At 47.4% G+C, this 19491-nt stretch overlaps 1 protein-coding gene across 22 annotated transcripts in view; it reads right to left on the bottom strand.

Annotated features, from left to right (window-relative positions):
- scrib (scribble planar cell polarity protein) overlaps positions 1-19491 on the bottom strand; it is an 85085-nt gene that overhangs the window by 6479 nt on the left and 59115 nt on the right. For 13 of the 22 annotated variants that reach the window (XR_009936370.1, XR_009936371.1, XM_062521268.1 and 10 more), the window contains 17 exons: positions 19010-19198; positions 18498-18617; positions 16414-16470; positions 15492-15548; positions 14949-15029; positions 9470-9541; positions 8313-8360; positions 7859-7984; positions 6161-6211; positions 5570-5710; positions 4860-5025; positions 4493-4730; positions 4060-4149; positions 3731-3916; positions 1839-1976; positions 860-999; positions 432-469 (listed from right to left, as the gene is read on the bottom strand). Coding sequence is in view for 20 of the 22 variants with exons in the window: in XM_062521268.1 (XP_062377252.1) it covers positions 432-469; positions 860-999; positions 1839-1976; positions 3731-3916; positions 4060-4149; positions 4493-4730; positions 4860-5025; positions 5570-5710; positions 6161-6211; positions 7859-7984; positions 8313-8360; positions 9470-9541; positions 14949-15029; positions 15492-15548; positions 16414-16470; positions 18498-18617; positions 19010-19198 (1938 nt within the window). In the remaining 2 variants the exon portion in view is untranslated. The remainder of the gene's footprint in view (positions 1-431; positions 470-859; positions 1000-1838; positions 1977-3730; positions 3917-4059; positions 4150-4492; positions 4731-4859; positions 5026-5569; positions 5711-6160; positions 6212-7858; positions 7985-8312; positions 8361-9469; positions 9542-14948; positions 15030-15491; positions 15549-16413; positions 16471-18497; positions 18618-19009; positions 19199-19491) is intronic. The other 9 variants (XM_062521287.1, XM_062521289.1, XM_062521270.1 and 6 more) reach the window with 8 other exon arrangements.

The following is a 19491-nucleotide window of genomic DNA, read 5'->3' as shown; positions in this document are numbered from 1 at the left end:
GAAGGGACAGGAAGGAATGAATGAGGCAGTAGTAAAGGAGGTATAACTAGGGAAGGGAGAAAAGGAGAGTCAAGGAACAGAAGAAAAGGTTGGGAGGAGAGGAGGACAGAGAGAAGGAAGCAGGTAGTGTCCATGTTGATGTGTATTGGAGCTGACCTGAGGGGATCTGTTTGCTTCAGTGACTGATATGTGATGGGTGAATACTACTTAGCATTTACATGTTAAGCCCTGAGGGAAATGAATGTAAATCAATAGTGTGAGAGGTCCATAGGGATGCTAATAGGCTGCAGGTGGTGTTAAGATGTGGGTGATGCCTCGGTCAATCAGTGGGGTCATGGGGCCAACACATGGTGCCCGGCACCACTCCTGGAAAACAACACACAATCAGAACCAGTGGAAGAGCAATGCCATTAAAAAAGGGCACTCCTTACCAGTCTGCCAGGGGACGTCACACCTCGAGGACTGATATCTGTGTGAACAACACGAGGACACCATTAGTGCTCAGAGTGAAAGGAATAACATTGTCTATATGAATCATTTATGTATGTATGTTTGTATTTATGTTTATGTATGTATGTATGTATGTATATGTTGGATGCTGTGTTTGAATGGCTGTTGAAACACTGTGGGGATGAACAAAGTATAAGTGTATAATTTCCCAAATCCACCAATCATTTCTCAAAACCATCGTTGCTAACATGTTGAAAAACTGCAATGGGAAACTGCAGTTAGAAACTGCAATTGCAGTTAGCAACTATGGTTTTAGGAAACGCGGACTACTGCAGCTGCTGATGGCTGTGCTGATGGCTGTGCTGATGGCTGTGCTGATGGCTGTGGTGAGTGGGAGTGTGGCGCGCACCATCCAGAGGCGTGGGGGAGGGGGTGGGGGCCGGCGAGGGCGACTCCACCAGCTGGTCCAGTGTGCTGCGCTTCTTGTTCTCCTTGGACTTGGCGATGACCATCTGGGCCTTCAGCGCGTCCTGCTCCAGAGACTTCATCCTGACCAGGGAGAGAACGCAGGACGTTAGAGACGGAGGAGAAGGGAAGGGGAGGAAGAGGAGGGGAGGTAGAGAGCGATAGGGAGGGAAAGACGAGAGAGACACAATAGGGAGAGAAGAAAAAGAGACAGAAATCTGGCTAACGTTGATAAGGCAGACAGATAAGTAGCAAAGAGATGAACAGACTGACTAAATGGGAGACAGAGCAAGCAGGACATTTAAGAGGCAAAGAAAGCAGGTATGGAGAACAGAGATAAGAAAATGGCAAAAGGCACACACAGCATCAGAGCATATGAATGCAGCAGGTAATGGACAGTACAGTATGGAAAAACCCGGTGTGCTAGTTAGACAAGGAGGCAGAGGATCCATCACGTCTCAGACTGCTGGTTAGAAACAGGGATGATCAGAGGTGAGCCAGTGTTATTGGGGGCAATGCAAAGACAGTGCATCACACACAGGAAACACCAGAAGGAGGACGTGTGCAAAGAATAAAGAGACACAAGGGCAGCAAAGTAAACATCTGTAGAAGGTGCAACATAATACAACAAAAGGGGGAGAATAGGGGAATATAGGGGAAACTGGAAAACGTTAGAAAGAAAATGCAAAAAAGGGCAAATTGACCAAAACAGTGCAACTCAAAGTGCAGGTGCGTGATCGTGCAAAGCTAGCTGGATGTGGCTTTTTGCTGGATCACTTCTAAGGCTTGGATATGTCAGTTCTCGAACGTGGTAACCCCCAAGTATTCGAACGCCCCTGACCCGCTATCAAGCACCCCAAAACAGCCCCCAGCACAGCCCCCCAAGATGCATTGTGGCTGGGCACGGCCGGGCAAGGGCAGACCTGGGCTGGAAGGAGGAGGAAGAGGAGGAGGAAGGGTTGGGGTTGGCGCTGGCTTGCGACGCCCGCACTCTGGACTGGTACAGTCTCTTGGCCAGATCCTGCTCATACTGCCTGACATCCTCCTCTAGGCCATAAGGCCTACACCAACCAACCATCACAGAGAGAGGGAGATGGAGGGATAGATAGGGATAGAGGGAAGAGATGATAGAGAGCAAAATCAAGAGGAGAGGGAAGACAAATGCAGAGAAAAAAGGGGAGAGGAAAGAAAGTGTAGGGAGGACAACGAGAGAGAGAAAAAAATGAAGAACAGTACAGAGGAAAGTTGGAAATTAACATGACAAGAGGACAGGTATAGGTACAAAAAGACCACAAACACACACATACACACACAGAGGAGAGGAGGCGAGGACACAAAAGGACAGAAAAGAGTAAGAGTAAAACAACAAGAGGAACAGGAAAGACAGGAGAGAACTGAGGAGTCACCAGAGAAGGTTCTAGAACGCCAATGTAGACAAGATAACGGTCACTGACACATAATGTCAATTGACCCATCTAGATGCTTACACATGAATAGCTACATATCAAATATGTACAGTATGCAATCTAATCTCTTCTATAAATTAAAGTGAGAGATAGAACTTTCTCTAAATAAATGCAGAGATGTATGAATGTAAAATGTCATTTTTGGTGACTACGGTGACAGTGGGAGATAATTTGCTTGATATCTGGTTACTCCTCATTAGCCTCAAGCACAATTACAAAAACAGGAGAGGGAGATAGAAACAACGGGCTCTGTGGACTACCAAAAAGGGCACCGTGACAGTCGAGAGCATATGGCAATACACTTAGGAACTACAGAGGGAGGAGAAAGGAGGGAGCAGGAAGAAGTGAAGAGACTGTGGGGGTTTCCAACTATACTCAACAAGGAGGTTCTCTGTGCACATCTGACTCCGACTCAATTTGGTGATCTGCAAATCACCCATGAGGTCTTATTTATATACAGTAGGGCCATATTTACCAAAGGTGTTTATCTCTTGCACACGTCTAAAAGTATCTCCACATAGGTACCGACTCTGCTTATGATGTTTGTTTACATTAGATTACATTGTCTTCAATACAACCCTGAGAATCCAGAGACAAACTCTGCTATGACACAAGGATGAATGTGCCCTTGAATTGGGTATTTGAATTGGTACTTGTGATCGTCCTGCTTCACCTGAGTGTTGAGGATAATGAGGGCTCACACCTATGGGAGTTGTTGGAGCTGGCAAGAAATCTAGACTGCTGTTTAGATACAGCCAACATGTTCACAGTGTTAAAAAAGCACTTAAAATTGTATTTTGGTTAGCATTGATTAGGAATATTGATCAGCATTAATTCTATAATTGTAATGTGTTTCAGAAGAGAGGAAAATTATTCATTGGAATGTAAAGGAATATGATCACTAACTTGTCAGATTAATATGAAAAGTCTAGAACTATAAATTCTATATCAGGTGATGAAATGTATCATTGGACTCTTTGAGAGGATTGCTCATATTGAAAAGTTGCCTATTCCCGCTATGCTCTTGTATATCTTCTTGGGCAAACTCACATACACTACCCAGACGACTGCAATCAAAACTTAAAAACAAATCCCATTAAAGATGACCTACACCTGTCCAGAGATAAATGCCGCTCATTTCTTATGGCCCATGATGATTACACTTCCAGGCCTGTTCATCTGACCCTCATTCTTAACTCACAGTTTATCTGGTTGCATTTAAATATTTCTTTATGGCTTCCACATAGATGAGAAAAAGGCAGACTGAGCCCCGCTGGTCCCCCTACTCAGGGGCCGGTGTACATACAGTATGTACTCCAGGTGTTAGTGAGAGTGAGCACATGAGCTACCTGGCGGCCCGCCACATGGCCCTCTTCTCGGCCTCCAGCGCGCGCTTCTCCGCGGGCGACAGCTCCTTGTCCGACGCCACGGCCAGCTCGGGGCTCTGCATGCGCAGACGGTCCTGGTGCCTGCGCTCCGCCTTGGCAGTGCGGATGGGCGCGCCAGACTCAACACCGGGGTACATGGGCACGAGTCTGCACACACAAGCACACACACACACACACACACATTGTCAATTAGTCAAATGTGGGCAATGAGATTTGTTTTAATATGTTGGATGGTTGGGTTTCTTTTCCCCTCTACACTACTAGTGGTGCTTGCGCTGGAGACTGCTTACCCAGTCATGGAGTTGGGCCTCTGGTCCAGTCTGAAGGTCTCCTCCATGGAGTTCCTCTGGGAGTCTCCTCTGCCATCAATTGATGAAGGCCTAGACAGAGACACAGAGACACAGAGACACAGAGACACAGAGACACAGAGACACAGAGACACAGAAAGACAGAGAGACAGAGAGACAGAGAGACAGAGAGACAGAGAGACAGAGAGACAGAGAGACAGAGAGACAGAGAGAGAGAGAGAGAGAGAGAGAGAGAGAGAGAGAGAGAGAGAGAGAGACAGAGAGACAGACAGAGAGAAAGACAGACAGACAGACAGACAGTTAAAAAGAGAAACAATACTTTACAATTCATGTGTGTAGTCCTGTGAATGAAAGTGAGCGCTAGTGAGCGATGACTACGCGCGTGTGTGCACGATGATGGTGAGCGGTGTCGTACCCGGATGTCCCACAATAGCTTGGCGGTGTGGAGTTGTAGCTTGGGGGCGTGGCACACATCCTGGGGGGCGTGGCCAAATGCGAGCTGTTCCCGCTCACACTCTCCACCTTGTACTCCACGCCGTCCAGCAGCACCTTCCCACTGGCCTTCATCGCCGCCACCTGCTTGGCAAGGTCTTCCTCCTCCTCCTCTTCCTCGTCAAGCAGGTAGTCCCGTGCACACTGCACAAACCTCTTTTCTGAAGGAGGTTTAAAATGAAAATATAAAAATCAGTCCAGTTAAAGTCAAACGGCAGATGAAAAAAAAAAAAAATTTCGGCTTGAGTACAATTCGAACAGGTAAGTGCACAGATCATCAACCAACTCACCTTCCTCCTCCCTCATCTTCTTCAGGTCGTCCTCCCCGACCAAGGACACACGGGGCTTGGGCTTGTTGTCTGGGGTCTGCTGCTTCACGTCGATCTCAAAGTACTTCTGCCGATCCCTGAAGGAGCGCTGCTCTGGGCTGTTCCTTCCCATGGGACTGGGCGTCTGCTAAAGGAACACACAGATTAGGCAGGGATCGCTGGGATGATAATCCAGACTGGTTTGGTGCTTATGGAGTAGGCTAGAGTACAGCAGGATTCTGAGTAGCAATGATTTTTAGCTTATAGCTCAAGACAATTATAAACGTCAGGAGAGAGAAAGACACCATCATTTACATTCAAAACCTTTACATGTCTTTTAATCATGACACGGCAGGAGTGAAGGCCCACATGGCTTTCCATGATTCAGAAAAGAGTGAAGAGGAGGTCCCACTGTCCCAACCATTGCAAAGCTAATTATTCATACTGTAGTTCCAGCATTCAGCATGCACCAATTTATAACATACTAAATCATTAATACATAATCTATTAAGGTTGGCATTCGTCAGAAAGGGGGGGAAAGAAATCAGTAGATGCCATTACTACAAACAAGACATGATTAAATCAAGTGCTTTATTCAGAGTAGCCCCCCACCACCACCACCGAAGCAAGACCTAGACAGCCCAGCAGACGGAGGGCAATGCCAGGCGTTTCACGGGATGGGCAGGGGGTACCTTAAACTCCACAGTGGGCCGCGAAAGCCGTGGCACTGCTGCCAGAGTTGCGTAGTCGCCCGAGACAAGGGGGGCGCGGGGGCTGCCCAGTCCCCCGTCCACCTCCACCTCGTCTGTGAACACATCATCTGCCTCGTCGGGCTGGAGGGAGCCGCAAACAGCGCCAGTCACATCACACTCATAGCTTACTCTCCAAACTATTAGTCACAGCCTATTCACTGATTTTACAACATTCCTTCAGCTATGAGGTTAATACACGGAGGAAGTTAATATGGTATTAATATGGCTTTGTTTCTTTTAACTTGCATAAAACACTGTCCTGCGGCTTATACACAATGCGGCTAATACGCAGGAAATGACTGTATCGCTCTCACTCCTGAGTCTGTCATTAGCAAGAGACTTCCTCTACAGCACTGCTCAACAGTAAATGCCAGTGAGTGCTATGGTTAGGTGTACGTACAGTAAAACACACACACAGTTATTTTTTATGACCAGTGCGCTTCTTGCCCTAGTTTTCTGCTACTAATAACAGGTGCTAAACTGCTAAACCAGTGCTGTCCACATCACAATGTATTGAGGATGCCATCTTACCTCAGGGGATGGCTGTACAGGGTGAACGTTGTTCCGTTGACCAAATTTGTCCTGTGAGTCGGACAGAGAGAGCAAGACAGACAGGGGGAGGGCAGATAGATAAGGTCAATAAAAAAGAGCAAGGTAACACAGAAATACAGAACTGAATGTTGTTGACATGTATACACTCAAAGCACCATTGTCACAACAAGAGGGATAGCAAGCAGGGGGGGGAACACAGTGCAGGTGTGCAGTGAATGCTCATGGAGTCTTTAGGACTGTACTTGGGTGTCTATGTACCATGTGTCAGCCTGTAAGGTTAAGGTTCCATTTGTTCGTGTGTAATAGTCTGTTAGGTTAGTTTGGGGATCCACATGACGCTGTACAAAGCAAGACCGACCGTCCACATCACGGATGAAGACACTCACAACAGCAGATGGCACCCAAAGGGAGATGTGCTCCCCAACACACCACACAAACACCAGGTGAAGGGGGAACCATGCATTAAGAGGCCCCAACAGGACAGAGGACCCTCCAGGAGAGAGGACTCTTCCCTGGGCTGGGTGACCCAGAGATGGGGGGCCCCGGCTGGGGGTGGGGGGTGGAGGGAGATGGGGAACCACAACATGCTTGGTAGCCCCAGTGGACTGTGCTTTGGGGGAGAGGGCAGGGACACCACTATCCTACCTGAGGAGGCTCCAGCACTGCCAGAGAGTGGGGCACAGCGGCAAAGGCCTTGTAGGCCTGCTTGATATTGATGGGGAACTCGTCGATTGTGTCAGGGGAGGGGGCACGCGGCTGCACAGGGTTCAACGGAGAGGGGGATGGGTGGGCAGCAGGAGCAGGAACCAGAGACAGAGAGAAAGAGAGAGAGAGAGAGAGAGAGGAGAGAGAGAGAGAGAGAGAAAGAAAGGAAGAGAGAGGAGGGAAGGAAGGAGGGATGGGGAGGAGCAGAAAGAGGGAATGGGCGAGAAGACAGACACAGAGGACCCCGGGAGAGACCAATGAGAGAGCAGGAGGAGCAGAGGAGCACAGGAACAGCATGCAGAGGAGGCGCATGGCCTCCCGCACAACAGACGCAGAATGGACAAGAGCATGGAGTAAGGTGGAAGAGGACTCGAGAGAGGAACGAGAATGAGTGTGGGTGGGTGGATGGATGGATGTGTGTGTGTGTGTGTGAGAGAGAGAGAGAGAAAGTGGAGATGGGCCGACACTGGGGAATATGAAGGGGCAGCTCTATGACCCTGAGGTAACGTGAGTGCACTATCTGGCCCGACTAGACATTACACTAACAAAAAAAGCACACTAATGCTATATATTAAAGCTGCCAGTAGAAAAAGTAGCAGTAGAAAAAATATGGCACATGTGGTGTTGGACTAATTGTTAAAAAAACAAAGAAATAAAAAATAAATCAGATCAAAGTTCATCCAGGGAAATTAAAGTAACTTGAATGTTTGCATGTAAAGCCTTACACACCAGTGTGATGTGTGTTTAATGAATCCCAGTCAATTGGTATGGGTCTGACTAAACAATAGACCCGTAGCAGGAGAGGTAAGCGCATAGCGTAAAAGACAGAACATCTCCATATGGGCTACGGCTGAGGTGCTCCGGAAGGATCCGCTAAAGCCTGCAGCAGTGGCATGCAGTGAGAGTAGGAGGGGCGCGGCGTGGCGTGGCGTGGCATGGCGGTGCACTCTACACGGTCGTGAGGGATCTTACAGAAGTCTGGGAGCTGATGGGGGAGGGACCATGCTGGAAGGGGTTGGGGCTGCTGTGGCCGTCCTGGCTGACTGGCGAGGCCGTTTGCCTCATGCGAGACATGGGCTGGATCACACCCGGCTTGGTCTGCAAGAGGGGGGGAAAAGAGGAAAGAGGCAGAGGGTAAGCTCTGGGTGGACAGTGCACAAGCCACAACTCCAGTGGCAGAAGCTTCAATAGTCCTTTCAGTTTGGCTTCATGTGAGGCAAACCAGACCATGTCAAGAGAATCAACTTAAAAAAATGTCTATGAAGAAAAATGAAATGGACAAAAATAGTATGCACATTCTATACAAAAAAAAAAATATATATATATATATATATATATATATATGTAAAGTGTGTATTTGTTGAAAGTGTGACGGCTTGACGAATAGTCAAGATCCCACAGCTCCACTGAAAGACGTGACACTCACAGATGAATTGTCCTTGGGTGTGGCATTAGAGGTGAAATGGATACTGGCCTGAAAAGCAAAGAAATCGTGTGGAAATGAGCAGACTGGCAATGGTGATGGTGAAGGCTCACTGGCCACAGGGAGAAGCAGGCACAAACCCAGAGAGACACACACACGCTTCTGATCATGTTCTCCCAAACATGCATCGAGTAAAGACATCAGGTCCTGATATCAAACGCACATCCATTCATTGCTATAGCCAGTAGGACCACTAGCGATTAGAGCATCAGAAAGCACTTTGCATTTCACCAAGACTAGATCCTACCTGACCGTTGGTTATGCTCATGACTTTGGGTATAATGGGACATCAAAGTTGATTTTTTAAAATTCATACATTTCAAGAACATCCTTCTCCAGTATGCACGAGCGGTCAGCTTCAACTCTGCCTTGTTACGAAGTGTTATGAGACATGCGATTCTGCATCACGTTTCTAGACTAAAGACTCCTAAGATTCTGTATCTTGGACTAGGATCACATGACAAGTCAGTTCCAAGGGGCAGAGCTCAAATGCTTTCTGCAGGCAAAAGCCAGGCCATATGACACAAGGACCAGACCAGACCAGACCACAGAGCCCACTTACAAACCGGGTCTCTCTGCCAGCTGACGGTTGGGCTGGGGAAGAGTGCAGCTTAACAGATGGCTGGAGGAGGGATGGAGGGAGGGATGAGGTGAGGAAAGAGAGAGAGCGATCTTTCTTTCTGTAGAAAGGTTTTTTTTTTTTATGTAGTGATTACCCAAAATAAATGACAAGGTTTTGTGAAGGGAAAGTGTTGTTCCATACGGGCTCGAATTCCTTCATAAACTGAGTGTGTTGATGTTGATTGATGTACATAGACAGAAGCAACATGAGCATCTTCACTATATTCAACAATATTCAAGCTCATTAATGTGATGGCTAAAATTAGATTGATTTGAATGGGCTGTCAGTGTCTACTGTCCAGAAAATTCTAACTGTCATTATAATTAGCGTTAGCAATGTGGAAAGGCCTTATGGGTTCCACTCTTGGGAACAGTCTAGACAGGCTTCTGAGAAGATGCCCAAACTTAGAGAGAGTTGGAGTGTGTGTGGGGAGTTGGCAGAATGTGGCCATGGGGGGAGGGCAGGGGGAGTTACTTACGGGCTGGGAGCTGGGTGAGTAGGACGCATCACCAATAGGACTATCTGTCCTCTGGGCGTCTGCGGAGGGCGCCTGGAAACAAACAGCACACACACACACAGTCAACAGCTGCTTATCTCTGCTACTTCTACCATCCCAGTAAATCCCTCAAGCCATGTTGTTAGTCAATAGTCCAACTTTTAAAACTGGTGTACTCAGCAAACTCAGTGGAACGACATGTTCTCTGACGCTAAAGTGGGCGATGCATTTGCACAGGCCACAAGTCGCCCCATGGCAGAGTCTCTGACATTCCTGTCATGGCCAGTTGTAAATCCTGAGACTCTAGTTTGCCACAGGGTTTTTCAGTCGCGCTTGCAAGTGTTTTGGAACATTTGCTCAGTTATTTCATACCTACACATCAACAGAAATGCATAGGATCCCGCAGGAACACAACAGAGTGGCAATTCTGTAGTGAAACGTGTTGGAAAAATAAGACTAGGAAAATGTACATTTTGATGTTGAGTCATTTGCATTCTAAAATATAACTGCTGGTGGTTGGAGTATCCCATGGGAGACACACATGTGTGTGTGTGTGTGTGTGTGTGTGTGTGTGTGTGTGTGTGTGTCTCAGTCTGCAAGGCTGATGTGGTAATGATGTTTAGCAGTGACAGGTCATGGAACACGGCCTCTCCCTACAGACACCTGTCGCTCTGGAATTCCTCTCATTCCCGACACGCTCCGCACGGGAACGCCACTTAAGGCATGGCTTTCCCGGAGAAATAGCTGCTGCAATGGGTTTTTCCTGTTGTCTCAGGTTTAACTCTGGCATAGGGACAATATTTTACCAGCTTACTGATCTCACGACATGTGTGCTGTGATTGGGAATCAAACCTTTTTTTGTTAGACATTTTTCCAACCAATATGAATTCAATCTTTTCCAGAAACATAATTCCAAAACACACCATGCTCATGGTGATTTTTCCTAAGTGTTAGTGCAGAGATCAGGTGCATTCAGCTTCTAAACGCAGGAGAGTGGCCAGTACTGTAGGTCCAGCTGACCATTTTTCAGTGGACTGGCACCAAACAAGGGAAAGCTTGTTAAAAAGCTGTTAATACGCCAGATGAGGTCAGTGGACGGCTTCAGGATGTCCTTTGTAAGCACAGAGGGGTGTTGGGTAATTGCCGTTAGCTGAGGGGCAACAAGCCATGCTGGAACACAATCAGACACACCGCAGGCCTCTTGCCTTAGTGTACTGCCAGGTCTTCAGCTGGCCCTGTTTCCCATAACCCACTGGGGGCCCAGACAGAATACGCTCTTGCGGGGGGCGTCCTTTGCCCTTGCGATTGGCCACCAGGAATGGGTTCTCGCTGAAGCAGATGGGCTGGGAGTCCACCAGACACTCCTCCTCCTCTTCCCCTTCCTGTGGTGTGGCGGGCTGCTGTGGGAGGCCGGAGGGCGGGGGGAACGCCGCGCTCGTCTTGGGGGCCACACTGATGGGCTCAGGGGAGAAGTATGTGGTGAGGACCACCCCGGGCTCGAAGGCCAGGGCGTCTACGGGGGCAACACACTGCAGGCCAGCCTCCATTGGGACGGAAGCAGAGAACGAGGGAGAGAACTGAGGGGGGAGGAGGGAGAGACAGAAAAAGTGCAAGGGACAGGTGAGAACACAAGAGAGAAAGTCCAGGGGAAAGTCTTCAAGGAAGGAGGGAAGGAAGGGAAGAGTAAAGCAGTGAGAGGACAGAGAATGAGAAGGAAAGAGATAAAGAGTCCTGAGCTAATGGGTGCTAAAGGAGTAGGAGTTGATACTGAGTGGATGATCAACACATACAAGCTAAAGCCAGCCTGGTTGATATTGGCTACCCTGCTGCGACTGTACCATCCTTCCAACATCCCTAGTAGCCAAACTGTTGCAGAGCACCCACACTAACACCCTCTATTAATGCCTCTACAAATAATATCCAGATAGCATAACCTCTGGGTAGCTGCAAATAATTCTGATTACGACTAACACAAATAAACGTAAAACAAATATCTCCGTAATCTAATAGAAATTTTGATTTGACGACCAACACCAACTGGTCACATAGATATAACATAACTTAAAAGCGAACAATGACCCAAACATTCCTGCAACAACCCTGTGGCCTGCCCAAGCATTCCACACCATGCGTCATACAGAGAAGCTAAACTCAGCTTGTGGCCTATATAGTAAATAGCACACCTGATAATAGCAACATTGTGGCCCTGAGTGTGGAGGGCTAACTCCACTAATGAACTAGGGTCCGGACACACGCATGTCCACCCACTGTTCTCAGGCCAGTGCTTTAACCGTTATCGTCACAGCGGTTTGACAGGAATGTTGGAAAATGAACATTCTGAAGAATATCTGGGTTCATTGAATTTTACATAGAATTTTAGAACCTTGAATTGTTGCGGAATGGAATTTTATGTTAGAATGTTCAAAAACCTTAATGACCTTGCCTCCCCGAGAACCACTAAATATGACATGGCACCTAATCCCACGCCAGTCATTTAGGATTCAGCATGTCTGCTCTGGTGTGGCATGTGACCCATTGCCCTTTCAGTACAACGGCAGCTGGGGAGGTGGGTTTACTACACTACTAACTAGCCAACTAATCAGCACACTGATTTTGTACGTGTGCGTAAGCGTGGATTACATTACTTGTACTTATTAGGTGTGTCCCTCCACTGATAGAGCAAGGTACTGACACAGAGGTTTTAACATTTGCATGAAGCACCATAATGTCACCCAATTTGAATGAAAATGTCTGAATAAATGTCCATTGAATTGAGATCTGCACTTAGGCTAACAATGCTAGCAGTGAGGCAGTCACTTGAGCAGTCACGTGAGGCAGGAAATCAATGCCATTATATTCTCTACAGTAGTCACTGTACTATCACGCTACTTCACTGTTCAGCCTCCTTCTAAAGACTGTACGGGCCTATCAGTATCTGCATGCGCTCACTACTCTCAGCCAACCCTGATACCAAGCTTGCCCCCAAAATAGCACATCCTGAAAAGAACCACTGATACGGGGGGGCCTGCACTAACATGGCACATAGGTTGTTAGAACAGAATACATTACAATGCCCTCTAAACATGGTGGATCCTCCTTCATAAAAGAAAGAACTGCAAACTGAGAGCAATTTCCATCTAGGAATGCTCATCTAAGAGCCTAGGATTGAGATGGCGAGAGCTATGGAGCGCAAATCCCTTTGGTATTGGAGAGAGGTCGTACTTGAACACTGCTCTGGCTGTGAACACCCCCTGCCCTAGCCTCTCAGCATGTCTGAGGCGACAGCTGGCAGAGATATGTGGGTTAAACACTCTCAGAAAAGACGCCGACTTGGACCGTTACAAACCCCTGACCTCACAAGCACATTCAGATCATGACTCTACATATTACGACCTTTAGGAGGAGGTATTCTATTGTAGTAGCAGCTCATATTTGAAAGACATTAAAGCTTGAATCATCACAAAATCCAGCTCTGATCTAAACACACATTCAGAAAATATGAAATACCACTAACAGCACAATTTTGAATTTTGAATACATTTAGAATTTTAGATTTTTTTTTTTAGTATTTCCAAATTCCATCTTTTTCTCTAAATAAAGCCAATCTGACCATGGACAGTACATGCACACTCAGGACAATGCTATCTTCATTCTGAACACTAAAGGCATCCACAATGCCAATCTCTCTGAGGAACTGGGTCATGTCACACACTTGTGCAAACTGTTCACATGTACTTAACAAAAACACCACGGATTGTTCCTACATCCCAGTCGTAAACTACAAACACAAACTAACAACCAGGCATGACCAGGGTAAGACCAGGGTAAAACCAGAGATAGTAAATGGGAATAAAGACACAGATAACAGCTGAAAGGAGAAAGTAACGAGGAAAGAAAGCTGAATGAGAGGGAGGGAGTGAGAGAGAGAGAAAAGCGGCAAAGCCCAATGGAGGTAGAGCTGCCCTTACCGCACCTTCTACAGAGCCGCTCGTAGATTCAGGACAAACTCCACAAAGCTCCACGCTAGAGTGAACACTTCCAGGACACGGTGATGTGCGCTGCGCTGCGCTCAGGAAAACAAAAAAAGATCTTCCTGTCCCCTCGGATGCCGCCGGCCCACCTTACCCATCGGCCGCCTGACCAATCACCTCTCGCCTGCTTTTAAAATAACTTCTGAGCCATCATCAGCTGTCCCCCTCCCCTCCCCTCCCCCTATTCCCGCCATGCTCCTTCTCTAGACCCTGCGCACCCCCACCCTGCCACCCCACCAGAGTGGTCAGGTCCATAGTTCTGTGGTCTGCGGAATGCCAGGCATGAGTGGTCATGTGATCATGCGTGCAGCGCTCTTCTTCGCTGGCGGAGGCTCACGGCGCGGCGCGGGTCTCCACCTGCCTCACGGAAGGAGCCGGAGCACAGCTGGGGAACGAGCCGGACCAGCGACATCACACGCGTGAGATCACCATCCTCATTGCGTCTGCAATCTGCCCCTAAAATTAGGCCGGGGTAGTGTGCAGTGCACCGATGTGAACACACACGCACTCACATCCAGCCTTGCTGTGACAACCATGTGAATGTGCCTTGGCTGTTGGCATGCTCGGACTGCTGTGCCAACAACAGGCAGACAGGGAAAGAACAGAGTCAGACGTCAAGGCCTTCTTTATTCTTCACCGCAGGGCTTTCTTTGGGACTTGGACTTCCGATAAGTGCTTTTTTTTTGTGGATGTCCTGCTGGAAGTAAATTCATAGAGAAAGCAAAAGCCGTATTGTTCCTCCTGACACTGTGGATGGGCTCCCCTTGTGTGTGGGATTCTGCTGACGGCCTCTTCCTAGTAGCGGGAAGTTGTCTCTTGTACACAGTGGGCACCAGTCACACCAGCAGGGGTTCAGTAGTTTTGGGACTCCGCACAGTAGAAATGATGCTTTTGTGGAAGAAGAATGCCATTCAATTCTGTTGTCGCAACACTGTGTTCAGGAATTCACAGTCCACTTCCTCCATTCTTTACCTCCTTAATGACACAGAGAGACTCGTACACCAAACACCTGTTACAATGCTTGTAAAACATTCGTGAAGAATGCTGAAGTCTGAAGGTTGGGATTCCGGAGACACCTGCTTGACCTCTGTTCTAGGGGCGAGAGGGAATCCCGGGAATAAAACACACAAGGGAGGGAGATTCCAGAGTAGACTATTCAGAGAGAGGCCTTGACATGAGGTAAGGATCCAGAGAGTGAGAAATTCCCAGTGTGTCACCAAACAGTGGGGAGCAATAAATTATGATCAAAATGTGAAATGTGAACCTTCTCCGATTGGTTCCACATCCAATATCTATTACAGCAAACAGTTCATCACATTCAACCCAGTGCTCACTGATAATACAAAGGCAGGTTTCACAGAGATTAATCTCACAGAGATTACTGAGGCAACAAACAGTACAGGCTGAGGCATGGCGGGTGAGTGACTTACCCGGTTAACCTTCTGCAGACTGGTCGTGGGTAGTGCTGCCAGTGTCTTGTAGTCCAGTTTCAGAGGGCCGGCGCTAATGTTCTAGAGGAGTGAAGAACAGGAGTCAAGAGAGGTAACTAACTAGACAAGCTGGCTGGCTGTGATACTGACACTGGATTCGCTTCGAGAACAATCAGAGAGAGCCCTTGATAAGAATGCATGGTAACATGGTACATGACTATCACTTTGTGAGCAAAAATGAAACAACTAGGAGAAGAGTGAGAGCAATGCATATGACTGAACTCAATACAGAGCCATTTTTAAAAGATTGTATTTATGCGTTTCATCAGGTCCCTTTCCACAGGTGGGTTAATCAAGCACCACACAGTCCGAAACCCATGAATAGGAGACAGTTCAGTTTAAGACCATCATTCTTAATCTTCTGTTGTTGGCTCAGATGCTGTTTTTATTCTAAATCCACAAATCCTTAAAGTGAGGGCCATGTCAGAGGCGACTGGTCCCAGGTGTTGCTGCTGGCGCCCCCTGGGGGAGGGGGCAGCTCACCTCGGCCTCCTCCTCTAGCTGCCGTGTGGCCTCCTCGCGCTCCAAACGCATGCGCTCCTTCACCAGAGAGATGAGCGGAGGAGTGGGGGAGGAGGAGGAGGAGGAGGAGGGGGGAAACAGGGTGGTGGAATTTGGGCCACATTCATTCACACACAACCGCCATGTTTGGTTTTCACGCACCAGACACACCCAGGGACCATACGATAAACACATACATGCAACACACACACACACACACACACACACACACACGCGCATACACACACACACACACAATGATTGGAGTTACAGGGCAGGGTATGGGATGAGGTGCGGGCGCGGATGAGTGCCAAAAACAACCAACAAATCATGAGGTTAAAAAGTGTGAAGAGGAAATGGAGTGAGCGTGAAATATAAATGAACGAGGGAGGAAAGGGATGGAAGGAGTGGAGGGAAGGGATGAGATCGGATGGAATGGGATGGAGGAGTGTGGTATGAGTGAGACCCAAACATCCCAGGGTGTGTGGAGAGGGACAAATAGAGAAAAAGAAAGACAGGAGAGAGAGAGAGAGAAAGAGAGAGAAAAAACAACAAAAGAACAAAAAGCCACACAAATTAGCAGACTGATTCACATGGAGAGCGGACTGAGAGCAGTAAGCAAAGGGACCACTTTTGGAAGGACAAGCCTTCCAGGTCTTTCAGAAGAACCTGTTCATGGGACCACAGGGGGCTTTCCATGGACATGTAAGAATTATGGCACACTTTTTGGGGGGCAGTTCTTACTGCATGAACATAAAAAAATACTGGAATGAATGTGTGTGTATATAAACTGGAATGTAACGCCTGAGAAAAAGCAGCTGATCACTGCGCTTGGTGACTGAGATGACAAATGTAGATCGTAAATGAAAAGAATAAACACAGACATAGGCTACAACTAACTTACCACTTTCTCCATCTCCTCCCTCTCCCACTGGGAGGTCTCTCTGGCCATCTCTACCTCCTAAACATGACAAGCACAGAGGGAGAGGAAGAGCTGGTGAGGACCGAGCAACAGTCTGCTTTCAGTCCATGAAAACAAGGCAGGCAAAACATACCCATTAACAAGAAACAACACCCTTTAAAGAGTGCACACTAGCATGAGTATGGACTAGGGATGCAACGGTACAGTTTTGCCACGGTTCGGTTTGTATCACGGTTTTTGGGCCACGGTTACGGTTCGGTTTCAATATATCAATATTATCTTGGCTCTAGCATACAGGAGGCTATATTTGCCTTTTCTATTTCAAATCAACAATGTGCTTCTACTTACACTTGCAGAGAAAATATTAAATGCATAGCCTGACACAGATGAAGCAGAATCACAAAAATGTATTAAAAGAAAAGAACACCATCATTGCCTTCTGTCATAAACAGGCAATGTTATCCATAGTGCAGTGCAGCATAAAGTAATGTGTAGTTATTTATTTAATAAACTCACTGTTCTTCACACATTTAAAGAAAATACTTAACTGTTATACACCCTCAAAAAAGTAGTGAACAATTCTGAAAATCTTCTCAAAATAATTGGTGAGGTAGTATTATGTGTAGTTTCAAATGGATATTTGATTTGGGAGTGCCTGCCCTGTCCTCTTTTATGAACGTAAAAAATGTAAACATAGACAAAAGTGCAGTGCAGCATTAAAAATATTAGAACAATGAAATGAACATTATTGCAACCTGTTGTCAGGGAGGGGGGGGCAATATTCCGAGAAGAAAGTGGCAAATTTGCCACTTCACAAAGTGTCTGTTTCCCCTGTGTCTCCTGTCGTGTGTGTGTGTGTGTGTGTGTGTGTGTGTGCGTGTGTGTGTGCGAGAGAGTTGTGTGATTGACGAGTGGACGAGCGATTGACTGATTTAGCAGTGAGTTTATTGTTTTTCGAGTGGACACCTCCCGCTGCCCGTAGCCTAGCATGTAAAACGTCAGGAAAATAAATGACCCGAGTTTGGAATGACATGTCAGCCTCCCCATCTCCTATAACCTCCCATCCCTGCAATATTTTCCAGTAAACTATCAAAAAGAGAATACACTCAGCTGTGTCGGCGTCACGCTTTCTTAGGCTACTCTAGCGAGCAATCAACACAGGGCAGAAACCACCGGTTACACTGTTACACACAGACTTTATAATGTGGCAAATTTTCGACCTTCTAAAGTGGCAAATTTGCGTCTTTACAAAGTATATATACGTGGCCCTAATACGCCGTCGTATTCGTTATGTCTTTGGGAATTATAGGAATATTGTTGTCGAAAGGCTGCAGCAATGGATGGTTGGGTTTTCGGTGGCAAACTTACTCTCCGTGCTGCTCCACTTAAGGTTACAGCCGGGTGATGAAGGTACAAGTGGGCCGACATGTTGGATGTGTTACCTTTATTAGGTGATCGTTGTGAAGCAGTGCTTGCAATGCACACTGTGCTTTGTTTACTGACGGTCTTTTTGCCTTGTTCGTGGGCTACTTCAAATGTCGCTATGATCATGCAGCCGCCGGTAAAGTTTGTTTCTTCTCACATGACTCCTTCATTTGCATTTCAACGCGCTTATTGGCTCTTGGGAAATTCAGTAAAATTCTGATTGGTTGTTGCAAGGTTGACGAGAGGCAAGCTGAACAGTCAGAGAAAACGCATCCCCCGGGTCCTAAGCACTCCTCTCTATCGCTCCCAGGCTACGCGCGCGCAATAACCTTGTATTAAATAAAAAGTTTAATGTCGCGTATACCGAAATATTGCGGTTTAGGTGAGTCTATTGAACCGAACAGGCCAAACCGAACGGTTCAATAAATTATTGAAAACCGTTGCATCCCTAGTATGGACACAGGGCCATAGTGCACACTAGCATGAGTATGGACACACACCCCTGAGTGCACACTAGCATGTGTTTGGACACACACCCCTGAGTGCACACTAGCATGTGATTGGACACTCACCCCCGAGTGCACACTAGCATGTGTATGGACACACACCCCTGAGTGCACACTAGCATTTGTTTGACTCACCTTCTGCAGGATGTCCATCTCCTCAGGGCTGAGGTCTCGGTCGATGGATGAAATGCTCTCCATGCTGTTTTTCCGGACAATCCCACCTGCAAACGGGTTGGCGATGACTCCAGGTGAGGACTGTAGGCAAGATGGGGGAAACGCCACGAATGGGCAAAAACATAATTTCAATGGGTCAGAAACAGTTATAGTGTTTTGTGACCAAATTCCGCAGAATGTGACATCTTGCAAAACACTAAAAAATCTAACTTATTAGTCAGGAGTGTGCCATGTCCTTACCATGCAGGACAAGATTAGAATCTAGTTAGAATCTGTCACCCCACTCTACGCTTTTTTTTTAATTAATCAAAAGTAAAAATTCAGGAAGAACCCTGGAACATTTGCAGTCATAGTGCGATCCGTTATAACCCCCCAATATTTATCATTTAAATATTTAGCACACATTAACATCTATGGTGCAAGGAGGGAACGAAGCCCAAAGGGTAAGTTGTAAGGGTAAGAGTCTGAGTTACCTCGATGCCGGTGACGTTGCGCGGGTCGAAGCCGTCGCACACCAGCAGCACCAGCGTGTCTCCAGTGGAGCGCAGCACCCGCACCGCCTCCGTGTGCGTCATGCCCAACAGGCTGTGGTTGCCCACCTCCAGGATACGCATGCCCACCAGCAGCCGTGCATCACGGGCCGCCGCCCCTGTGGAGCTCACCTGAGAGAGAGGGATAGAGAGGAGAGAAGAGAGAAGAGAGAAGGGAAGAGACAAGAAGGGAAGGAGAAGGGGAGAGGGAGAGGGAGAGGGAGAGGGAGAGGGAGAGGAGAGAAAGAGAAGAGAAGAGAAGAGAAGAGAAGAGAGGGAGGGAGGGAGAAGGAAAGGGAGAGAGAGAGAAGAGAAGAAGAGAGGAAGAAGGAGAGGGAGCTCAGAACAGAGAAGAGGAGAGATGGAAAGAATGGAAGAGAGGTGATTAGAGTCCATTACGCATATCTATGGTATGACAAATACCT

This window comes from Sardina pilchardus, chromosome 19 (genome assembly GCF_963854185.1).
Source record: "Sardina pilchardus chromosome 19, fSarPil1.1, whole genome shotgun sequence".
Lineage (NCBI taxonomy): Eukaryota > Metazoa > Chordata > Actinopteri > Clupeiformes > Clupeidae > Sardina > Sardina pilchardus.
The sequence above is the reverse complement of the archived record's forward strand: the minus strand, read 5'-3'. Positions and strand labels throughout refer to the sequence as shown.